At 32.3% G+C, this 24,642-nt stretch overlaps 3 protein-coding genes and 2 long non-coding RNA genes across 7 annotated transcripts; 1 reads left to right on the forward strand and 4 right to left on the reverse strand.

The window, feature by feature from the left end:
- Positions 1-968: 968 nt before the first annotated feature.
- On the reverse strand, positions 969-3,166 carry LOC107061652 (uncharacterized). Of its 2 annotated transcripts, none has more exons than XR_001474136.1 (3): positions 3,012-3,166; positions 2,066-2,116; positions 969-1,089 (listed from the first exon to the last, which is right to left on the reverse strand). It is a non-coding gene; the product is annotated as an uncharacterized lncRNA (long non-coding RNA). The 2 variants fall into 2 exon arrangements; XR_001474137.1 differs by lacking the exon at positions 969-1,089 and adding an exon at positions 1,946-1,989.
- Positions 3,167-9,104: 5,938 nt separating this feature from the next.
- On the reverse strand, positions 9,105-10,966 carry LOC102582095 (probable (S)-N-methylcoclaurine 3'-hydroxylase isozyme 2). Its single transcript, XM_006353287.2, has 2 exons — positions 10,084-10,966; positions 9,105-9,867 (listed from the first exon to the last, which is right to left on the reverse strand). Exons 1-2 carry the CDS (start codon positions 10,945-10,947, stop codon positions 9,268-9,270), a joined length of 1,464 nt encoding a protein of 487 aa, XP_006353349.1. The 5' UTR covers positions 10,948-10,966; the 3' UTR covers positions 9,105-9,267.
- Positions 10,967-11,782: 816 nt separating this feature from the next.
- LOC102582762 (probable (S)-N-methylcoclaurine 3'-hydroxylase isozyme 2) lies at positions 11,783-13,628 on the reverse strand. The gene is made up of 2 exons (XM_006353289.2): positions 12,723-13,628; positions 11,783-12,595 (listed from the first exon to the last, which is right to left on the reverse strand). The coding sequence occupies exons 1-2, from the start codon at positions 13,596-13,598 to the stop codon at positions 11,996-11,998; spliced, it is 1,476 nt and encodes a 491-aa protein (XP_006353351.1). The 5' UTR covers positions 13,599-13,628; the 3' UTR covers positions 11,783-11,995.
- Positions 13,629-18,126: 4,498 nt separating this feature from the next.
- On the reverse strand, positions 18,127-18,986 carry LOC102599289 ((S)-N-methylcoclaurine 3'-hydroxylase isozyme 1-like). 2 transcript variants are annotated; one of them, XM_015311305.1, is made up of 3 exons: positions 18,904-18,986; positions 18,547-18,793; positions 18,127-18,432 (listed from the first exon to the last, which is right to left on the reverse strand). In XM_015311305.1, exons 1-3 carry the CDS (start codon positions 18,949-18,951, stop codon positions 18,152-18,154), a joined length of 576 nt encoding a protein of 191 aa, XP_015166791.1. In that variant the 5' UTR covers positions 18,952-18,986; the 3' UTR covers positions 18,127-18,151. The 2 variants fall into 2 exon arrangements, with proteins under 2 accessions (XP_015166791.1, XP_015166790.1); XM_015311304.1 differs by having other exon boundaries at positions 18,127-18,793.
- LOC107061656 (uncharacterized) lies at positions 18,221-19,092 on the forward strand. The gene is made up of 2 exons (XR_001474141.1): positions 18,221-18,444; positions 18,556-19,092. It is a non-coding gene; the product is annotated as an uncharacterized lncRNA (long non-coding RNA).
- The last annotated feature ends 5,550 nt before the right edge of the window (positions 19,093-24,642 follow it).

The raw sequence follows: 24,642 nt of genomic DNA on the forward strand, positions 1-24,642 counted from the left end.
AAGAAATTACTTCCTATCCCTACTCTTTCATTAATTACCAAAAATCCCTTTTTTAGTGTCTTTCGGATACATAATATTGCAGGCTGATACTTTAATTAATAAAGGGCGGATACTTAAATTATTAAGTTGTTGTTATCAGTTTAATGCGTTAAATAAGGGTTTAAAACGGAAATTATAATTGACTCCCACAAATCATGCGTACGTTTCTTCCTTCAACCAATCAGTCGTTCTTAAATCTCTAACTGAATTATAATTTTAAAATTTCAAATTGTGAAACCTTCTCCCTGTTCTTCGAAAAAACAGTAAAAGTTTGATTCAAACAATTTTGGAACGCAATTTTGTGAAGATTCGAAATGAATATTTCGATCTTGTTCATGCATTCTGGATCATGGGAAAGTGATGCACTACAAGAAAAACAGCCTCTAAGGAAGGGAAATCTTGTCCCTAAATGTCCAAATCTGGTCCCAAATGATCTATTGCGAAGGAAACAGGCTGGTCGCCACCCGTCCTAATAGCTTCCTTCGCTAAAAGTTAACTACGACGGGTTTCATTAGCTGGTCGTTATATGTATTTTGGGACGAGCGAAAACGTTGGTCGTTACATGCTTTTAAAGACGACATTTCTGGTCTCAAATAGGCGATTTATTTTAATTAAATTTTTTACTTTCTAGTCGTTAATAGTCTTTAGCAACTAGCATCAACCTGGTCCTTGTACTCTTTAGCGACGAAAACAGTGTGGTCTTAGATATCATTTAGAGACTAGTAATGTTTCTGGTCTTATATATCCTTAAGAGAGGAACATTTCTAGTCTTTGATTGACCATTAGAGACGAACAATAATTCTAATCTCTAATTAACCACCATTGGTTCTAGAAGCTCGATATCACAAAAAAATAAATTCAATAAATAAATATTGAATTACTACTGAAAATCTCAATACAAAGAGATAATATATATAGCTAAGAAAAAACTTAGCTAACATCTTAGCTAGACTATAATATCAAGTATTCCATAACATTCATAGCAAAATAATAATGAGTTTGTGCATCTTCTAAACTTGCATCTTGACTTGTAACTTCAATCTTCAAAATCTGCAAGTACAAAATTTTGAGATGACGTTAAATAATGATTGGTATAATAATATACACCAACATAAGCATGTTGGCTTGTGAAAAAAAATCCTTGAAGCTGCAAAGTATATGAAATAAATAGGCTTACAGAACCTGATATTATGCAAATGAATAGTTTGCTACACATAACATGTATCTCCAGATTAGAGGTATCTACCCTAAATGCTCATGGAGAAGGCTTGTGTGACAATTATGGTGCTTCTACGTGAATATTCATTTTGTTCTTGGCTCTACATGGAAGACTACATACTAAAGACAGGATTGCAAAGTGGACTGATATCAAAGACATGGCAGGCTTTCTCTGTTTAGACCATCCAGGAACACTTGATCACCTACTATTTCATTGCAAATACTCTACTATTATCTGGTGGAAATATTCAACTTGAATGAACAGAGCAGAGTTGTAACAAAATGGACTGAGGAAATTGAGTGGGTTGTGGTAAATGCAAGAGGTCATTCAATTATTGCAAATATCTATAAAATGTGCTTAGCTGCTGAAGTATATTACATTTTATTAGAGAAAAAAATGAGGCTATTTCCAAAAGAAGGCAAGAATTGACCGACAGTTTATCAAATTCATTTTCACAAGAACTCTTTTTCTGAGGTAATATGCATTATTCAGGTGAGGCATGAGCCTTTGCAGGACTACCAAATAGAAGAATCACAGAATGACTAAAAAGTACCTTGTTGTGTTGGTTGACAACACTAAAAATTAACAAAAAAAATTGGAAGTTGGCATAGAACGACTGAGAAGAAAATAAATTTTTTATGTCGTAGGAATTTGCCCGACGAATTAATAAATTGTTGTTTAGGTAGTAGTTTGCCCAATCTTGCAACAACCTTGTGCTTAATGTGGTTTTCCTGATGGGTAAGTACAATTATTTGCTTACCAAAAAAATATATGTAAATTTTACACTTGAATAATAAAATTGTTCACCTCAAAAGGAGTCTAAATTTCATCAAGTGTTATCCATAAACATCAACAAATCTGCAAGAACATAAGAAAAATTAATTAGAAAAGTTAATGTTCCAATAATCGGGCAGGACTAGATTCTAATGTTAACGAAATTCATTAGTAGGAAAATAATGATGGCTCAAGTTTCTTATCGTGACACAAAGACAAATGTAGTGTATGGCCGCTAAATAATCTACTTTTGTATCAAGTCCCCTCCTATTCGAGAAGAGGGGCATTGTTGAAGTAACTTATAATCAAATTCCATCTATAAACATCCTGTCAAAACAAGGTCATAATATAATGTTCAACATATAGATTGTGCTTCCACGACTTGCATAATGAAATAAACAACATTCAAATAAAGGAGAATCAACAACTAAAATAATTCAACTACACAAGACAGCAGAAGAACAAGAGTAACCAATTTCAAATTAAGTCATATAACATGTAAAGAATAGGGTTCAACTCCATATAAACATGTTGAGAAAAAGACAATGGAACTGAGCACCTAAGTGATGAGTCTAAGAGTTTTGATGAAAAAAATAGATGTTTACATAAAACAACTAGTACTCTGTCAACACTACAAGTAAAGCACTGATTTTTTAAATATATCCAGGCATCTACTAGCTTGGACTTATCTCTATAGCAAAACTACACTTTCACTAGCAAAATATTAAATTTGTAATTTTTGGCTTCAAAGTCCCACAATCTATTTGTACCATGGATGTCAACATAAAATAAGAAATCATATATACGAAAACTGAAACTGGTCCTTAACATTCTGTTTAAATGCCTTCAACCAATTTAAAAACGCCAATAATGTAGGGCAGAGCTAATGGAAGAAAAGTAACTAGAATAAAACAAGAAAAAAATGCCACCAATACAACCTATGGAAGAAAAGAGTAACCAGACTGGAAAAGAGGCGTACCTAAAATTCTATCTCGAGTAGAGCTAGGACGACACAAGGAAGAAGATACCTGCCTCGATTTTAGGGCAGAGCTGCGATGGAAAACTACCTTCGCCGAGATTAGGACCGGGTTGCGGCGGAAAAGCAAGAGCGATATGGAGATAGATGTGAGATTAGGGCAGCGTTTTGCAATTTTAGAAAATAGAGAGCTTTTTAATATTTATTTCAATATACAGTAATTTGTTTTGGCGCCTAAGATTTTGTTAAAAGAAAAGTTTTATGTTTTAAAAATAATTTATTATTAAATTTGAGCCACTTTCTCCCAATCCTTCCTTGCAGGGCCTTCAATTATATAATTTGGGACCAGTTACATGGTTCTTTAGGGACCATATTTAGTACCTTCACAATAAAGTATATGAATAAGGACCAAAATATAATCTCGTCCTAATACATATACTTTTAGAGACGAGATTATTAGCTTGTCCCTAAATGTTGGTCATAAATAAAGCTTTTTCTTGTAGTGATGTTAGATACTAGCGATACAGAAGTGATGGGATAGCCACCATATGTAATTAAGTAACAAATGGAGAGTATGAAAGGAATATGTAAAAAACAAATTCATTTCATTGCTGATTTGATGGTCAGTACCTAAAAACTTTACAACAACATAACCACTTGATACTAAATATATTGAATTGTTATATACCTAGTGTAAAACATATTGTATCATGTGTTGGGGGTATATAACAATTAAGTTATTTGATAATTTATTTAGTATCATATACATTATAGTTCAACTATATTTTGTATCTGATAATAAAAAAATGTTAGTTGTTATGATTTAAATCAATGTTACGAGATTCAACCAGTTAAAGGATACTAAATATATTGAAACTTAATGTTTTTGTACCAATTGTAACATATACAAAAAATTTGTTATTTGATAATAAAAATGTGTATCATATACATAATAATTTTTATGGATATTGTGTATCTGATAATAATATAGTATCATATGTTGTGATTTACATCAAGGCTACCACATGTTAATAGATACTAAATAAATTGAAAATTAGTTGTTGTTTACCAAGTGTAAAATATATAGTATTCAGATTTTCTGTATCTGATGGTTATATTGTATCAGTAGTATTGTTTTATTTAAAAATATATTTTGGACTGGTTTAGAGTCGCCACTTAATTTTTTAAAGGAAAATTAAGAAAACTTATTTTTCAAAAGATTAAAACAGGAAATCGATTGAAAATACTTGAAGGGGGTTCGGGGCTCCTATTAATATTCTAGGAAGGTTTTTAAAGCACCTAGAATATCCGCCAATGCGGTTATCCGGCGATTAATTATTTGGCTAAAATAATTTAACTTAATTTGAATTGCAAAATTTGAGTTGTTTTATAGTTAGAACTATTTTAAAGGGAAAAAGGGAAGTACTTAAATATTATCTAAGTGAGCTAATTTTGCAAAAAATTGTTCTTTTAAGTCTTGTTAAGCAATGACTGGTTTAGTTAAATTATTAAGTCAAAATAGGTTTCTTCCGGGGATTTGAACTTTTCGACCCTAAGATTAACAACAAATACTAGCAAGCCAAACAAACACAGTAAAGTAAAGAGGGAAAGAAGGTTGGACCCAAATCTGGTTTCTGTTCGCCTGGACCAGTATTTGGGTCCATTTTCGTTTTGGGCCTCTGGCCCATTTGAGTCACCTGCACCTGTCCTAGTCTAACATGAAATAAATATTTTTCTTTTGGACCTTAAGCCCAATTTCTCCACCTGTCCTAGGAACTAACGAGTAATAGTAAGTAAAATGTAAGTAAAATGGCGAGGGCTTAGGCCCAATAATAACAAAATACAATTCCGAATAAATAAAGGTAGGCTTTGGCCTAATCTTTTTCAACTCCCGATTTGCTCCGCTTTTCTTTTAATCTTGAGACCTGTTCGTCGATTTTACTATCTAGCTAACTCGGATTAAAGGGGATATGGGCCTTCGTGGCCCAAAGGAGAATGCGAGGATAGAGTCCGTGAGAACCCGGACAAATTTCACATGCAAACACGAAAAATGAGAATCAATAAGTAAGAGTTATGAATAATACAAGAAAATTTATTATATTCTAATATTTACTACACTACCATATACTAATATTTATTACACTACTATATTCTAAAATTTATTATACTACCATATTCTAAAATCTATATACTACCGTATTTTACTATTTACATGCTACCATACTTTAATATTTATATATTACTATATTCTAAACAATTATATACTACCGTAATTTAATTCAAGGAAGAAAGAAAAAAAAAGTAAAAATAAAATAAAATAAAACGTTAGTTTGACACAACGCCAAATATGAATAAACTAATATTTTCCCTTCTTTTAGAACTAACAGTGACTCCAAACAAAAATAGAAAAATACATCACATGCTCTCCTATGACTAAACAAGCAGTAAACGACTTATGCGATACTAAACATGCCTAAATGTTTAAACATACGCTAATCATTATAACAATTTTTAAGAAGTAAGACATGGAAATCACATAACTTTCACGCAAGAACGAAAGAAGGACTTTGACACCTACCCCATAAATGAAAGAAACGCAATGAAGGAAGGCATGCTTATTTCAAATGACACATAGGGCAATAATATCAATCCACAAAACAGCAACTTCACCACTAAACAGATTAAGGACAAAACGAAGAGTAGAGATGACCAAGCTATTGACCTCATACAACCAGCGACAAAGCAAGCGAACACATAACGGCGAGCGAACGAGGGTATGACTAACTGTTACTTAGCATTGAGATTTCCAGCTTCGATTAATGGGCAACATTGAAACGAAAGGCTACTTAGAAGGAAAAGAAGACAATAAGGTGAGTTGTAAACATACATTAATGACTGAAATACAAGAGAGCACAGCCGGCATCCAAGTAATGCAGGAACATAAACAGATCCTATGATATAGAGATAGCGATGATGAGAAAATGCTATGACACCTTAAATCGGCAAACAAGACAACCAAAATCGCAAGTAAGTAGTGAGGAAGACATAACTATGCAGCTAACCAATCTAACTTAAAAGCAAACGAACCTTGCCATTCCAATCAAAACGAGGCAGCGACCCAATATAAAAACAAAATCGAGCCAACAACTTGTGCCGATCAATATAATCTCCGAAACCAATTCACTGATGCTTATTAATACACATTTATAACTAAAAACTCACATAAAAGTGAAACCAAAACAGACACCAACGCAAGGAATCGACTTCACTTAGCGCAACAGGTACAAAATGTGATACAACACACCGTATAGCAATAGAACGTAAGGGGAACAAAATTACCTTTCTTGGGGCAGCGACTGAGACAAACGAGCAAGGAGACGATCTTCACCACGAGACTCGAACACGAACGACAGACGAGAATTTCGGGCAGAACCTCAGACTCGAATGAAGCTATTTGCTTAACTTTCTCTTCGTGTTTTTGCTCCAAGAATTCCTACCGAAAAAAAAGAACCCCCCCCTGGTTCCTTAGGCGTATTTTTGTATATATTTTTAGCGATTTCTTGCTTAAGTTCTTCTCTGCTCTATTGCTAAAAGAATAAGAATCCCCCCACCCCCAATACAGTGAACAACAAAAGAATTATATAGAAAAGAACTAGGGTTCGAAATTAGGGGGGAAAAAGATGAAAATTGAATTCAAGAACCATTTCAAAATTCAAAACCTTTCACTAATTTGGACAAACACCATTTTCTCGAGATTTTCGGCCCATTCCGAAAGGGGAAAGGGGTCAACCGCGTGCTGCTGCGACATTAATGCGGAGAGAGACGTCGAGGAAGAAGCCAAAATTCACAGCGTACGTCTTGAACTGCTGTACTGTTTCTCGTCTTCGTCGCTATCGTTGGGGTCGTTTTCTGCTTTTGCTTGACGTGTTGCTGGGTTCTCTTGTTAACGTTGAAATAAGCGTTGTTGGGTTCCTTTTGAGAATAGAAAAGTGGACGGGTCGGGTCAGGGGAATGGGCTGGACTGGGAAATTTGGTTGGTGTATGTATGTGTTGTATTGTTAATGGGCTGGGTATTGAGGGGAAGTTGGAATGGGTCGTGTGGGCTGCTGACAGACTAGTAAAAAGGCCCAAATTGGTTTCTCAAAGGCTAAAAAAAAAGAAGTAAAAGAAAGGGGCAAAAATTGCAAATGAGGTATAGTCATATTGAATTTAATTTGCAATTTCGGCCGAAATCTAACTAAGATCGAATTATTAAAACTAATTAATGAGCTTCTTTATTTAGCGAAATAAAATAATTGGTTCAAATCTAAGATAATTAAACTAATTAACTAAAAATTACTATAATTCGAACTAAGCTCAATTGATAAAATATTTAGCTTAAAATATAAAAATCTTTTGAGATGACTTCCAAATATTTATAAAGTATACTAATTATATATATATATACATATATATAAAGTATAAAACACATATATTTTAAGAATTATAAAAGCCAAATATTTATAAAGTATACTAATTATATATATATATACATATATATAAAGTATAAAACACATATATTTTAAGAATTATAAAAGCGACGAAACTATTTAAAATAATTTGCAAATTATTTTATTTTTTCTTAAACTTGTATAACACTAATTATTTTAAATTGCTTGAAATTTAAGAAGCTCGATAATTAATGTATATTGTGGAGGTCCAAAATTGGGTGTCAACAAGTATTGGTGTATAAGATACAATTTGTAACAAGATACTATATAATAAACTCTATATATTGGAACAATAATTAAAATTGAAATACAATTTTTGACAAAAGCAGTCTTTAAATTAATAATTACTTAGAATAATTGTGTTGAAATGGGAAGGAATATTACAAAATACTAATTAACGTATATTCAATACAATAAAACATAACTATTCTACATTAATCACTCCACCTTCTGCTGGTGTAGTGTAGCCACTCTTTGGCCTTGTAGGATCATCATTATCGCTAACATATCCCACCTTGAACTTGTCCATACCATACTTCCATAACAGTGTTTTGAGTACTTAACTTCGATACAGTTCTCTTCACTTTTGATACAATAACAGTTAATAAACAAATTCGCAAAAAATTAATGTATCTGGAAAACAACTGCATATTTCATAGAGGATACTTAATAAAAAAAAATAAGAAATTATTTATCATCAAATTAAAAAAAAAACAGGGAATACATATATGATAAAAATTGCATACCATGGGTAATGTTGGTCGATTAATGGGAGGGGCAACCTTTCTACCCCTTTTCTTTGGGGTTTTCAGATCTGTTGAAGTAGATGCATGTACTTCTTTTACCAATTTTCTCTTGCTAGAACTTTAATTTGTCATGACTATCGGGTCATGCAACCTTTTAGAACTCAATTCTTTGCTGTTAGGATCTTCTGAATAAAAAATTAGAGATTTGTTAGATGTTAGATGCATATTGCAAGAGCCAAAACGATTGAAACACAATAAAAGAAAAAAAAAGGTGAAAATCACAATGGAGAAGATGAGAAAACCTAATTTGAACTCTGAATCCGGTTGAATAGTGATAGAATTCTTTTGAAATTCAAAATTATTTGAATTTGATAACTGAATTTGTAATGGGAGAGATTGAGGGCGAAAATTAGGGATTGGGAAAGGTCTGATTTGGCTTCCAAATAATAAAGTATCCGATTAAGTTGAATTGGGGGAAAATAAGGGATTTTTGTATTTTAATAAAAGAGTAGGAAAATATTGAGAATAGGTAAAGTAATGTTGTGTACTTAATAATTTGTCCAATTACGCTAGATGGGCCAAATGGAATTGGCTTAGTTGAGTTATGAGGCCCAATACTACTCGCGCCGAAAGTGATTAGTGTTTCTCCAATCTCAGTTATTAGGCAATGCTAAGGATAGGCAGACTATAATTTTAGAAAACTAGAAATCAATTTTTAAGAGATTTTGGAGATACTTCCTTCCTTTTCGGATAATACTTTCATATCGAGCCTATCAAATCATATAAAGTCCACCAAATTCGGATAACTAATACTACACTCTATTCAATACTATTCTTAAATATTCTACCAAATCGTTACGTAAGTCCAGTAATACATAAGGCATACAATCATTTCACAATTAGAAATACACTCATTTCACAATCAGTAACATCCTTTAATTTCTAAAAAAATAAGATAGCTTTGGAGCATAATAGTACAGTTTTTATTTGTAAGTGAAGGTACATGTTGCATATGGAGGCATATTACATAGGGACAATAAATAGAGGCTTTTCTTTCTGTAGAGTAACACCAAACTTTTCTTCCATATCTAACTGCATTGGATCCTCATCATTGGGTAGTGACCACTTAAAATGATGGATCAAACTAGCTAAAATCAAGTGAACTTCTTGTATAGCAAAACCTAAGCCAGGGCATATTCTCCTCCCTGCACCAAATGGTATGAACTCAAAATCTTGACCCCTGAAGTCCACCTTGGAGTCAAGAAATCGCTCTGGCTTGAAAGATAATGCATCTTCCCATGTGTTGGAGTCACGCCCAATTGCGTAAGCATTCACAAACAACTTCGAGTTCTTTGGGATGGTGTAATTCATAATCTTACACGTCTCAGGAGCACGACGAGGAATCAAGAAGGGAGTAGGCGAATGGAGTCTCAATGTCTCCTTGACACAAGCAGCCAAATATGGAAGTTCACTGATGTTTGATTCTGTGATAGTATCATTTTCCCCAAATTTACTTGTAAGCTCAGCCTGAAGTTTGTGCATAGCGCCGTTGTTCCTTAGCAACTCTGTCATTGCCCATTCAATTGTTGAGGTTGTGGTGTCAGAACCCGCACCCATTAATTCCTGAAATTTAAGAACAAGATTGCGTCATGTCAGCCTCAAATTAATTTTGACTAAAAATTTCACATCAAATTTTGTTGGGTTGATTCCTTAGATTGTCACTTAACTAATAGTGTTATCATTTTGAGACAATAACTATTAATTGAGTCACCGTCTGAGAAATCAACTCTTCTATTTGAAACCAAAGTAAATTGGTTCTAAAAAAAAAAGAGATATTACTGTCACTAAGATATTGATCTGTAAATCTGAGAATCCACTATCAATCATAACATCCAAAAAATCCGAGCTATGACGGCTAATTGCCTGCCTTTTTTCCTTGACAATTTCACTCCAGATGTTGATCAATCGACTCTGATATATTTCCGTCTGCTTTCTCAATCCCTGCAGATCCAGAGCCTCAAATAAAGGATAGAAATCTGATATATTTGGCATAGCTCCCAATTCTATATATTTTCTAAAAACACGTTTGATCCCACTGGGGTTTCTTTCATAATCCAAACCACATACTAAATCTTTTGAAAAGAAAAGGTTCCCTAACGTGTTTAAAATGGTACCAAACAGAATTTCAGAAATCTTCACAGTTTCCCCTTTCTTAGACCTAAGAAAATGTATCATTTCCGACACTTTTTTATCCCTCAGAGCAGCCTGTGACTCTACCGCTTTGGGTGAGAACAAATGTGTTCGACAAAATGCCCGCAAGAACTTCCAGTGATTGCCCAAATCACTAGAAAAGACAATTGAGTGTTGATCAATAACAGATAGTTCATATGGAACAACACTGGGCGGAGACCGGGCTGAGAGAAGACGATCTTGAGTCTTAAGGATTTCAGCTGCAGAATGAGGGGACGAAGCTACCACAACCAGTTGAGTTCCCAGCTTGACAGAAATCAATGGCCCATGAATTTCGGCAAATTTTGCCAGTGAAATATGGGGGTTTTTTCCCAGTTGGAGAATATTTCCTAACACAGGCCATGGTCGAGGACCTGGTGGAAGATTTCCAGATTTTGGTATGAGTTGTTTAACGATGAGGAAGAAGAATGGAATCAAGAAAAGAAGGGATGCTTGCAGCATATAATACTCCATTAAATCAACACAAGTATAATGAGAAGATATTTCATAATTGGCCAATAGACATATATAAAACACCAAAATATTCCAACTTGTCATACTCACCAACCGCTATTTTGTTTTATTGTATTAATAATAGTCAAGCAAAAAATTCTTTATATATTCAGCGCTTAACACAAATTTTAAAACTCAGACATGTAGTAAATGTGAATTATTTTGAGTGAATAAGATATCAAAAAATTTAAAATATTAATAGGAGCTCATCTCTAAAAGTTGTAACAGCTTAAAAGAAATTCGAATAGTTCGGGATCTAAATAAGAAAATTAGTTTGTTGAGGAAGATGAACTATTTCGATATATATATAAAAATATATATGAATGCATATGTACATTATATATACCTAACATAACTATTTATACAATATCGATATTTATAAAAAAAATTAGTCAGTGAGGAAGATGAACTATTTCGATATATAAAATTGATTGGCTTGTGAAATGATTTGATATGACAATATTTCCACATGAAGACATACAACTTTCTAGAGATCAAATTTCATAATCAATAAACCTTGACATGATTGATCAAAATAAATAATTTGTATCAATATTTGTTTCACTCTAATATTTTCATGATACATAAGTGCACCAATTGCAGTAAAATTATATTTTCGTTTCATTCTAATGTGACTGAAATTAATCTTTATTTATATAAAATGATCTCACAATCATAGGGGTACTATTCAATCGAATAGTTTTATAACATTTTAAATCATTCAAGGATTTTCATATAATGTGTACTGTCTAGCTACATATAATAATCATTTATTATCTTATTCAAGTTTTTCATATATTGTCAAACTAAAAGAAATTTCATTGTATCCACCATAGGAGAACACATCTCCATACAATACTGTCACGACTTTTGCGAAAAATCTTTATACCCCAAAGACACAAGTTATACTTAATATTTTTACGATTTTACTTGTCGCACAATAAATCATTTATTTTGTACTCCAAGTGACATTATATCTTGGATATAGACTATAAAAAAAATACTCATATTACATAGGAACAATGAGTAGAGGCTTTTCTTTCTGTAGAGTAACACCAAACTTGTCTTCCATATCTAACTGCATTGGATCCTCACCATTAGGAAGTGACCATTCAAAGTAATGGATCAAACTAGCTAAAATTAAGTGAATTTCTTGTCTAGCAAAACCTAAGCCAGGGCATATTCTCCTCCCTGCACCAAATGGTATGAGCCCAAAATCTTGACCCCTGAAGTCCACATTAGAGTCTAGAAATCGCTCAGGCTTGAAAGATAATGCATCTTCCCAAGTGTTGGAGTCACGCCCTATTGCCCAAGCGTTCACAAACAATTTCGAGTTTTTTGGGATGGTGTAATCCATAATCTTACATGTCTCAGATGCACGACGAGGAATCAAGAAGGGAGTAGGCGAATGGAGTCTCAATGTCTCCTTAACACAAGCAGCCAAATATGGAAGTTCAGTGATGTTTGATTCTGTGATAATATCATTTTCCCCGAATTGACTTGTAAGCTCAGCCTGAAGTTTGTGCATAGCGCCCTTGTTCCTTAGCAACTCTGTCATTGCCCATTCAGTTGTTGCGGTAGTGGTGTCAGAACCCGCACCTATTAATTCCTGAGATTGAAGAACAGAATTGTGTCATGTCCATCTCAATCATCTTTTAAAAACAAAACTCACGCCTATTTCATCAAATTTGTCTATTAGTTTTAAGAAATTGATTTAGAGGTGATAAATAAATTACTGTCAATAAGATATTGATCTGTAAATCTGAGAATCCACTATCAATCATGACATCCAAAAAATCCGAGCTATGACGGCTAATTGCATGCCTTTTTTCCTTGACAATTTCACTCCAGATGTTGATCAATCGACTCTGATATATTTCCGTCTGCTTTCTCAATCCCTGCAGATCCAGAGCCTCAAATAAAGGATAGAAATCTGATATATTTGGCATAGCTCCCAATTCTATAAATTTTCTAAAAACACATTTGATCTCACTGGTGTTTCTTTCATAATCCAAATGACATAAATCTTTTGAAAAGAAAAGGTTCCCTAACGTGTTTAAAATGGTACCAAACAGAATTTCAGAAATCTTCACAGTTTCCCCTTTCCTAGACCTAAGAAACTCTATCATTTCCCACATTTTTTTCTCCCTCAGAGTAGTCTGTGACTCGACCGCTTTGGGTGAGAACAAATGTGTTCGACAAAATGCCCGCAAGAACTTCCAGTGATTGCTCAAATCACTGGAAAAAACAATTGAGTGTTGATCAATAACAGAGAGTTCATATATAGCAACTTTGGGCACAGATCGGACCGATAGCAGACGATCTTGAGTCTTGAGGATTTCAGCTGCAGAAGCAGGGGATGAAGCTACCACAACCAGTTGAGTTCCCAACTTGACAGAAATCAATGGGCCATACATTTTGGCAAATTGTGCCAGGGAAATATGAGGGTTTTTCCCCATTTGGAGAATTTTTCCTAACACAGGCCATGGTCGAGGACCTGGTGGAAGGTTTCGAGATTTTTGTGTGAGTTGTTTAAGGATGAGGAAGAAGAATGAAATCAAGAAAAGAAAGGATGCTGGCAGCGTATAATACTCCATTGACAACAATAACATACCAAATAACACATGCAAGTATGATGAGAAGATTGTCTATTGCCATACCCATATATAAGTATAGTAATTTAAGTCATTAATGGTTTACTTGTATTGTGTTAATTTGTATTGTATCATTAAAATTCATTCTTAGCTAATGACGAAAATACTCATTTTATATCACGATTCATTTGGTCTAATCGCATTGTTACCAAAATACTTTCTTTGCATTTTGTTTTTATTTATTAATTATTATTTAATAGTTGTATTTCATTTTTTATCCTTATCTTTTCATAGTAGCTCTATTCATTATCTTTTTTTATTTTATTTATAGATTTATCATTCAAATTATGGATATGTGACATTATTTTACGATAGAGACCGATACAATATGTTCAAACAATGTATTTATTAAAACATTACAATACGATTTTTCAGTACAATCATCTAAAACAAAGTGTAAGGGAGCAAAACGACTAGAGTTTTCAAGGTAAAAAAAGAATATTATACCAACTTTATTAACACTTTTCTTATAGTTCATGAATGATTTTCTTAAAAAAATAAAAATGTATTATTCATTGTTTTTTTTATTAGAATTACCCTTTTTTTTAAATAATAGTTATAAAGTTTTCAAGTATTTTTAATTTCCAAATAATAATTATCTATATTTTTTAGAAGAATCAAAAATAATATATTGATTAATTTTTATTTAATAATATCCAGTCACATTTTTAATATTTTGTTTATTGTTTATATTGAACAAGAGAATATTATACAAATAATTCAAGTTGACTTAGAGAGTGTAGTTTGGTTTAAAAGTTTGTCAAACCTACTTTTAAGTCAATATTTGATTTTCTGAAAGTGTTTGGCGAAGAAAAAAAAGAACTTAAAATAAGTTAAAAACTAAAAGTAGCTCCACCTCCGCTACTTTTTATTTTTTGACTTAAAAGTCATTTCAATTTGACCTTTAACTTTAAGCTATTTTTTAAATCAATCCAAAGAGGCTCTTACTCATCCATCTAAATATAGTTTACTTTTCTTCCTAAAGAACTTTAAGAAACTTAAGGATATTTCCAAAATCCCGGCATGTGATTTTCTTCCACGGCTTAATCACGCTGAACTAAACACTCATTTTTCATATTAGTTGATTATTTTACTTTTGAAGTAAAAATACTCTTTCTATCCTTAATTACTTGTCCATTTTAAAAATTGGCACACCTATTAAGAAAATAATTATTGACATAATAAATTTACCAATTTATCCTTATTAATTATGAAATGGATGAATTAAAAGTTAAAACATTCAAAAAATTCTACATTTTCAAAGTAATTAATTAAGGGTATAATAGGTAAAACAAATTTGTCCTTTCTTGATTTGTCTAAATGGACAAATAATTAAGAATAACTTAAAAAAGAAAAGTGGACAGGTAATTAGGGACAAATAGACTAGTTGTTTAACTTACTAAATTAAGAAAACATCAATTAAAATTTACCTATATTACCTCTACAATTATTTTTAAAAAAATATTCACATTTATTTTTAAAATTTCTAATTTCTTTTTAGAAATGAATTAATAAAATTATTTTCTTATTTATAATTTTTAATATGCGTGTAAAATGAAAGACAGAAAGAATATTTATTTTTTTGAAAAAACACTTTTCTAAAACAATATTTTTAAAAAAGCGCTGATAATTTTGCTTGTATTCGCTATTTTCGGCTAGTGCGAATATTGTATGTATATAATATGATCAATAGAGTTTAGACGAATTAAAAAAAAACAGACACAATATTTTTGTAGCGCTTAATCTCCTTAATTCTTAATTGGCAAACCTATAAATAATTTGAAGAAAAAAAAGCTAAGAACTGTTAAAGTGAACAGGTCAAACTCACGTTTAACATTATTTTTCTCATTTTAAATAGATTGCTCATTTAAAAAAGAAAATAATGCTCCCATTTCATAAGGAATGAGCATCGTTGACAGTATTTTTTTTTTCAATCGGTGCTCGCATTAGAGTTTTGGTTAAATTTGATTTGTGCATTGCAGGGTCCATTTGGGGTGACACTTTCAACAAATTTTTCTCTATATTTAAGATTCAAAGCCAATACATTTGATTAAGAATGAAATAGTCTCAGTTTCACCACTGTACATGTAACAAACCAATACGGGACGGAGCTAGAGCATTTATTTTAAGAAATTATTAAATATTTCACAGTTTTGTAGTTTCCTTTCTTTTTTCGCAACCAGCTTCTATGGGGCGAATGAGTAGTTATGAGGAGTCGTTAGTAGAGTATATAAATATAATGCTAAATAGAGTATATTAGTAATGTTTGATTAATAATGCTTGTATTAATTAGTAATGCTTGTATCAATTATAGATAGATTATTTTTATGCATTGTTTGATTAGGTGCATTAAAAATAACATGTATTGCATAAAAAAATTTATTTACAAAGATACTATTCACAATTATGGTGGAAAAGATGAAAAAAAAAGTTTTAAGGGGCAATTGGGTCTTTAATCATGCTAATGCATGCATTAAAACCACATCATTACTAATACCTAGAATCCATGATATTAGTAATAGTGTAATACACACTTTAATACACAATAGAGTGTATAACTAATGTTTACATTAGTTATAAATAGGTTAGAAAAAAAAATACCAAACAAGGTATTAATAAAACATAAAGTAATAATTTCTATTTCTAGCTTTATTATTATATATAAATTTGGCGATAAATTATTGTTCAATATTAAAGTCTCGCATTAGTTAAATGTATGAGATTCAGTTTTGTTATATGGTGGAGATGTGAGAGAAGTGATCAAGATATTTATATGTTATATTAAGAAAATGAATAGATTAAAGAATATGTAAAAAGACTATTTTTTTTTGTATTTCAACTTCTGGCTAATACACGTAGTGTATCAGGAAAAATAATGCATGTATTAGCTTTGTGTATTACTATAAATAATGCTTGCATAAATTAAACACTCTATTGTGTATTAAGGTGTGCATTACTAATACCATGAATTTCTAGGTATTAGCAATGCACTGATTTCAATGCATGCATTAACATGACAAAAGACTCAATTGTCCCTCAAAACCTTTTTTACATCTTTTCCACGATAAAGTGGAGGGTATCTTTGTAAATAATCTTTTTAATGCAATACATACTATTTTTAATGCATTAAACCAAACAAAGCATTAAAATAATCTATGTATAATTAATGCAAACATAACTAATACATGCAGGAGTCGTTTGATAGAGTGTATAAAAATAATGCTCAATAGAGTGTATAAGAAATACCTGCATTAATAATGCTTGTATTAGTTATACTTGCATTAGTTGTACATAAATTATTTCTTATACATTGTTTGGTTTGGTAGCATTAAAAATAGCATGTATTGCACACAAATATTTATTTATAAAAATATCCTCCATAATTATGGTGAAAAAGATGTAAAAGTATTTTTGAAGGGTATTTGTGTCTTTAAAATGCTAATGCATGCATTACTAATACCTAGAAATTCATGGTATTAGTAATACACTCCCCAATACACAATAGAGTGTATAATTACTGTTTGCATTAGTTATACATAGTATGAAAAAAAGTATCAAACAAGATATTACTAATAAACAAAGCTAATGCATGCAAGCATTATTTTTGTTAATACTTGCAAGCATTACTAATACACTCTATTTAACATTATTCTTATTCACTCTACCAAACGACCCGGTAATGTACAAGACTTCATATTTTATAGTCACTCATCTATTGCTACGTAGGCAATAGTTTATCAATAGGATTCTATAATACCATTCTTAAACTTATGTCATATACACAGTTTTAGAAATTGGAGTTGCGCATCTTCACTATCAATAAGTATGATGGACACTTAATTAGTTTCTTTGTTAATCCTACTTGATTCTGGGGAGGGGGGGGGGGGGGATTTTAAAATTTTGTGGAAAACCTATTTGGATTCAATGAATTAAAACTGTAACATCAAAACAAATATATTCAAAACTCAACAATAAATTATTTAAAAAACGATTGAATAATTAGAAACTTTGTCCAATTTCGACCAACTCTTCTTGGTCTTGATAAAATAAGTCTTAATCAAAATTAAATTGCACATGTAATAAAAAAATCTAAATACAAAACAAATAAACTCATATCAATTAAGTATCTAGTCATCTTCATTGATAATATCATCACTAAAATGACGACAAAAAATAAAGAATAAAAAATAGTAAAATACATACGTGTGTACTGAATCACCTCACCAATAATTTTCGTAATGAAGAATCCAAAAACCATTTATCTTTTCTCACCTTACCAACAGAGTTGTCAATTTATGAAAATGTTGATAAATAAATGGTGTGTTTGGTATGGCCAATTTTTTCATGTTTGAAAAATGTTTTCCAAATTATCTCATTTTCCTCAAATTTAAGGAAAATGACTTCCCTTCAATAATTGAGGAAAACATTTCTGAAACTCTACTTCATTCTTTAATTTTTTTTTCTGACCCTACCCATACCCATATCATAACAATGCAAAAACTAATTCCATTCTAAAAAATAAGATAGCTTTGGAACATAATAGTATAGTTTTTATTTGTAAGTGAAGGTACTACATGTTGCATGTGTAGAACAAAAAAGATATACACATTACATAGGGACAATGAGTAGAGGCTTTTCTTTCTGTAGAGTAACACCCAAACTTTTTCTTCCATATCTAACTGCATTGGATCCTCACCATTAGGAATTGACCACTCAAAGTAATGGATCAAACAAGCTAAAATCAAGTGAATTTCTTGTCGAGCAAAACCTAAGCCAGGGCATATTCTCCTCCCTGCACCAAATGGTATGAACTTAAAATCTTCCCATAAGTTGGAGTCACGCCCTATTGTGTAAACATTGACAAACAACTTCGAGTTATTTGGGATGGTATAATTCATAATCTTACACGTCTCAGGAGCACGACGACGAGGAATCAAGAAGGGAGTAGGTGAATGGATTCTCAATGTCTCCTTGACAATAGCAGCCAAATATGGAAGTTCACTGATGTTTGATTCTGTTATTATATCATTTTCCCTGAATTTACTTGTAAGCTCAGCCTGAAATTTGTGCATAGCACCCTTGTTCCTCAGCAACTCTATCATTGCCCATTCAATTGTTGAGGTTGTGGTGTTAGAACCCGCACCCACTAATTCCTGAAATTCAAGAACAAGATTGTGTCATGTCAACCTCAATTGGTTTTGCCTAAAAAATTCACATCTATTTGAAACCAGAGTATACTGATTTTAAAAAGTTGAGATATTACTATCACTAAGATATTGATCTGTAAATCTGAGAATCCACTATCAATCATGACATTCAAAAAATTCGAGCTATGACGTTTAATTGCCTGCCTTTTTCCTTTACAATTTCACTCCAGATATTGATCAATTGACTCTGATATATTTCCGTCTGCTTTCTCAATCCCTGCAGATCCAGAGCCTCAAATAGAGGATAGAAATCTGATATATTTGACAACAATAAAATACCAAATAACTTATGCAAGTATGATGAGAAGATTGTCTATTGCCATACCCATATCTAAGTATAGTAGTTTAAGTCATTAATGGTTGACTTGTATTGTATTAAATTGTATTGTATAATTAAAATTCATTCTTAGCTAATGATGAAAATACTCATTTTATATAACGATCCATTTGGTGTAATCGCTTTGTTACCAAAATACTTTCTTTGCATTTTTTATTTATTTATTAATTATTATTTAATAGTTGTATTTCATTTTTTATCCATATCTTTTCATAGTAGCTCTATTCATTATCTTTTTATTTTATTTTATAGATTTATCATTCAAATTATGGATATGTGACATTATCTTACAATAGAGACCGATACAATCTGTTCAAACAATGTATTTATTAAAACAGTACAATACGATTTTTCAGTACAATCATCTAAAACAAAGTGTAATGGAGCAAAACGACGACAGTTTTCAAGGTAAAAAAAGAATACTATACCGACTTTATTAACACTTTTCTTATAGTTCATGAATGATTTTCTTAAAAAATTAAAATGTATTATTCATTATTTTTTTATTAGAATTACCTTTTTTTTTAAATAATAGTTTTAAAGTTTTCAAATATTTTTAAATTCCAAATAATAATTATCTATATTTTTTAGAAGAATCAAAAAGAATATATTGATTAATTTTTATTTAATTAATATCCAGTCACGTTTTTAATGTTTATTGTTTATATATATTGAACAAGAGAATATTATACAAATAATTCAAGTTGACTTAGATGGTGTGGTTTGGTTTAAAAGTTTGTCAAACCTACTTTGAAGTCAATATTTGATTTTCTGAAAGTGTTTCGCGAAGAAAAAAAAGAACTTAAAATAAGTTAAAAACTAAAAGTATCCCCACCCCCCTACTTATTTTTTAACTTAAAAGTCATTTCAATTTGACCTTTAATTTTTAACTTTAACCTATTTTTTAAATCAATCCAAAGAGGCTCTTACTCATCCATCTAAATATAGTTTACTTTTCTTCCTAAATAACTTTAAGAAACTTAAAGATATTTCCAAAATCCCGGCATGTGATTTTCTTCCACGGCTTAATCACGCCGAACTAAACACTCATTTTTCATATTAGTTGATTATTTTACTTTTGAAGTAAAAATACTCTTTCTATCCCTAATTACTTGTCCATTTTTAAAATTAACACACCTATTAAGAAACCAATTATTGACATAGTAAGTTTATCAATTTATCCTTATTAATTATGAAATGGATGAATTAAAACTTAAAACATTCAAAATAATCTATATTTTCAAAGTAATTAATTAAGGGTATAATAGGTAAAACAAATTTGTCCTTTCTTGATTTGTCTAAATGGACAAATAATTAAGAATAACTTAAAATAGAAAAGTGGACAAGTAAGTAGGGACAAATGGACTAGTTGTTTAACTTACTAAATTAAGAAAACATCAATTAAATTTCTTTTTAGAAATAAATTAATAAAATTATTTTGTTATTTAAAATTTTTAATATTCGTGTAAAATGAAAGACAGAAAGAGTATTTAGTTTTTTGAAAAAGCACTTTTCTAAAAAAATATTTTTAAAAAAGTGCTGATAATTTTGCTTGTATTCGCTAATTTCGGCTAGTGTGAATATTGTATGTATATAATATGTTCAATAGAGTTCAGACGAATTAAACTCACGTTTAACATTATTGTTCTCATTTTAAATAGATTGCTCGTTTAAAAAAAGAAAATAATGCCCCCATTTCATAAGGAATAAGCATCGTTGATAGTATTATTAATTTTTTCACTCGATTCAGAATTCGCATTAGAATTTTGGTTAAATTTGATTTGCGCATTGCAGGGTCCATTTGGGGTGACACTTTCAACATATTTTTCTCTATATCTAGGATTCAAAGCCAATACAACTGATTAAGAATGAAACAGTCTCAGTCTCACCACTGTACATGTAACAAACCAATACGGGACAGAGCTAGAGTGCATTTATTTTAAGAAATTATTAAATATTTCACAGTTTTGTAGTTTCCTTTCTTTTTTCGCAACCAGCTTCTCTGGGGAAGATGAGTAGTTATGAGGAGTCGTTAGTAGAGTATATAAATGTAACATCTCGCAATTTGAAATAACTAGGAAGAAGCTAATAATTGGAAATAGTCATTTTTGGAAAGAATGAAAATCTGGAAATTTGTTTAAGTTAGGAAAAGTTGAATTTTGGTCAACTTCAAATGGCCATAACTCCTTGATCAAGATGAGTTAGGTGTACTTCCAGACATGGCTGGAAAGCTCTTGGAATGATCTTTCCAAGGCTGCCTAGTTTGCGCGATTCCGAGTTCGTATGAATAAGTTATGCCTTTTGGAAGTTGGGCAGTTGGATTAAGGAAAGTCTCTTCCGGATTTTAGAAGGGTTATTTAGTCTTTTCCTAACCTAATTATTCTAATTCGTTTTTAGGAGATTAATTGGGGTAAAACCAGATTTTGGTCGGTTTAGAAAAGTTAGAGTTCACGCTATGGCTTGGAGAAAAGAGTAAAGAGGAGAAAGGAGAAGAGGAAGCAAGATTCGTCGATTTCGTCAAGGATAGCTTGTGGATTTTGTCAGGGGTGATCCCTAAAAAGGTATGTGAGATCACATAGCGTTGGGTTAGTTAACCCACGCGCCAATCATGATCAAATTCAGCGAAATATGTGTGATTTGAAAGTAAATCCTTTGAGTTCTTAATGAAATTCGTTTGAATTCTTGTGCGTTATTTTGTTGAAGTTTCTTACGATTTGATTCTTGTTTCCGGGTGTAATTTCGGTTTGAATCTATCATATATTGAGGGTATAAATGATTCTTAGTGTTTGGGAAAAGAACCATTGAAGTTTAGAGCGTTTAGAGTTGAAAAACGGAGAAGAAAAGTCTTCAAGCACCTGGGGAATGGGGTGGGGCGTCACGCCAGCCAGAGCACCCCAACTTGGTCTTTGACTGTTGAGGGCTCGTGCCCCGCACCTCTTAGAGTGCCAGGGACGCCAGTTCTCCCCATTCGTTCCCTACCTTTTCGTACTTGTTCCTTAGCAATGTACCTATATTTTGTAGTTGATTTCAACACTCTAAGGTACATCTAAATATCATGAAATCATCCATAAACATGAGATCATGAACCTTAAATCCATAGTCCAATTCAAGGAAAGTTAGGATCAACATCAAGAGAAGTAGGATTCAAGTCAAGAGAAGTTCTTAGAGTTTTCCAAAAGTCTTTTCCAAATGTTTTAACTTTGTTCTAAGACTTAAATTTCAAGTTAAGCAAAGAGTAAAGAGTTGAAGTTCATTTTCTTCAAAAGTATATGGGGACCATGTATTTCCAAAGAGTTTAAAATGTTTTCACATTTAAACAAGAAAGGAAACCTCGATTTCCAAAGAGCCTTCGGACTAGTTTTCAGAAAAGAGTAAATGCTTTCATAATTAAGCAAGAGGGGAAAATTTGATTTCCAACACCGATATGGGGATGCTAGTTCACATTAACTCAAGTCTCCATAAACCATGTAGCCATCATGGGTAGAAAAGGGTCATACTTTTTAGATGAATCTTTTTCGCATAGACTAGTGGATCCACTTAGTAGTTCAGGTTCTATACCACGACAAGGTATAGGATGGCCCGGGCAGCGTGGGGCTAATAACGTTGTATCATCACTATAGTTTTTAAGTGTTGCTTGTCGGTTAGAGAAACTCCCACAGCAGTAATTGCATGGTTTCTCAAGGGGTTCTACTTAGTATGGATGGGGGTATGAGACTTCATTCATGCATTGCACAAGTAGACTTTGAGTGGGATCATGATATGTTTTTTTTTTGATTTTATGATTATGAGTTGACAACATGTTTTAAACAGTTTTCTTTTTCTTTATATTGCACTTGTCTTAAACTGCTTTATAATGAAATGAGTTCAGTTAAGTATTCATGAGTCTAGAAAAGCCAAGGTAAGTGTTTCTTTCAGATCCTTTTCAAGCCTATGTTATGTTTGGCTTTCCAACTCGCATACTCATACATTCAATGTTCTGATGCCAGTTGGCCTGCATCGTCTTATGATGCAGACATAGGTAACTTGGATTGGCATTCCGACGCATCGTTGATCCAGTGAGTAGTTCAGAGTATGTTGGTGAGCCTCCTTGCATTTCGGAGGATCCATTTAATTGTTTTCTAGTTTAGTTCATTAGGATGTTGTGGGGTTTGTCGCAACATCCATCTCAGTTGTTATTAGAGGCTTCATAGACAGTCAGATGTTAGTTGTTTAGTCTTTTCATTGTCATTATTCCATGTTGAGACTTGAGTTTGCCTTAATGGCCAGTTGAATGTTCATTTATAACATTCCAGTTTACTATATGAACTTACCTTTGTTGAGTTTAAGTCTTCCGCTGAGTTAAGTAAGCCAGGCCAAGGGTTCGTTTTGAGCCAACAATGGTCTTCGAGTGTCAGTCCCGCCCAGGGCGTAGGCTCGGGGAGTGACAAACTTGGTATTAAAGCACAAAGTTTAAGAGTCCTAGGGAGTTTATGAAGCCGTGTCTGTAGAGTCTTATTTATCGGTGTGAAGCCACATCTATAATTATTAGGCTGCAACATTTAGGAAAATTTCTCACTTCTTTCATACTCATTTCGTGTGTTAGATCTTGGTCTCCAAAAGGTTTCCCTTTAATTCGTTCTTGCGCATGTTTCAGATAATCATGCCTTCACGAAGAGCAGTTAGAGGTCGTCCAGCTAGGAGAAATGTTGATGAGCAGGAGTTACCTAATGCACCTGAAGTACAACCTCAAAGGCAAGTTAACCATGCTGAATTCCGTGAGACTATCCGGATGTTAAGCCAAGTTGCGACTCATCAAGTTGGACGGAGAAGTAATCGACATGATGTGGCTGATACTTCAAGAATCCTTGAGTTTTTAGGGATGAATCCACCATGCTTCACAGGTTCAAGTGTCACAGAGGATTTAGAGAACTTTGTTGAAGTACTTCAGAATTTTTTTGAGATATTGTATGTTGTTGATGCTGAGAGGGAGGAACTATCTGCATACTAACTGAAGGGTATCGCTAGAGTCTGGTTCGACCAATGGAAAAAGAATAGGGTTGAGGATGCGTCAATACTGAGTTGGGCTGTGTTTGAGAGTGCTCTCATGAGACGTTTCTTTCCCCGTGAGTTGCGAGAGGCAAAGATAAGAGAATTTCTTACCCTTAATTCGGAGTCTATGAGTGTTCATGAGTACAGTTTGAAGTTCGCACAACTTTCCCTCTATTCCCCGGAGATTGTTGTTGAAATGAAGAACAAGATTAGTTTATTTGTTGCTGGATTGTCTCGTCAGTCAAGCAATGAAGGCAAGGCAGCAATATTGATAGGGGATATGGACATAGCAAGGCTAATGATACATGTACAACAAGTTGAGGAGGATAAGCTGAAGGATAGAGAAGAGTTTAAGAATAAGAGGGCTAAGACATCAGGGAACAAGTTCAGGCAGCAAAAGAGTAGTGCAAATTGGTTTTCCTTCCAATAG

The sequence above is a fragment of the Solanum tuberosum genome, unplaced genomic scaffold (assembly GCF_000226075.1).
Source record: "Solanum tuberosum cultivar DM 1-3 516 R44 unplaced genomic scaffold, SolTub_3.0 scf00154, whole genome shotgun sequence".
Classification (NCBI taxonomy): domain Eukaryota; kingdom Viridiplantae; phylum Streptophyta; class Magnoliopsida; order Solanales; family Solanaceae; genus Solanum; species Solanum tuberosum.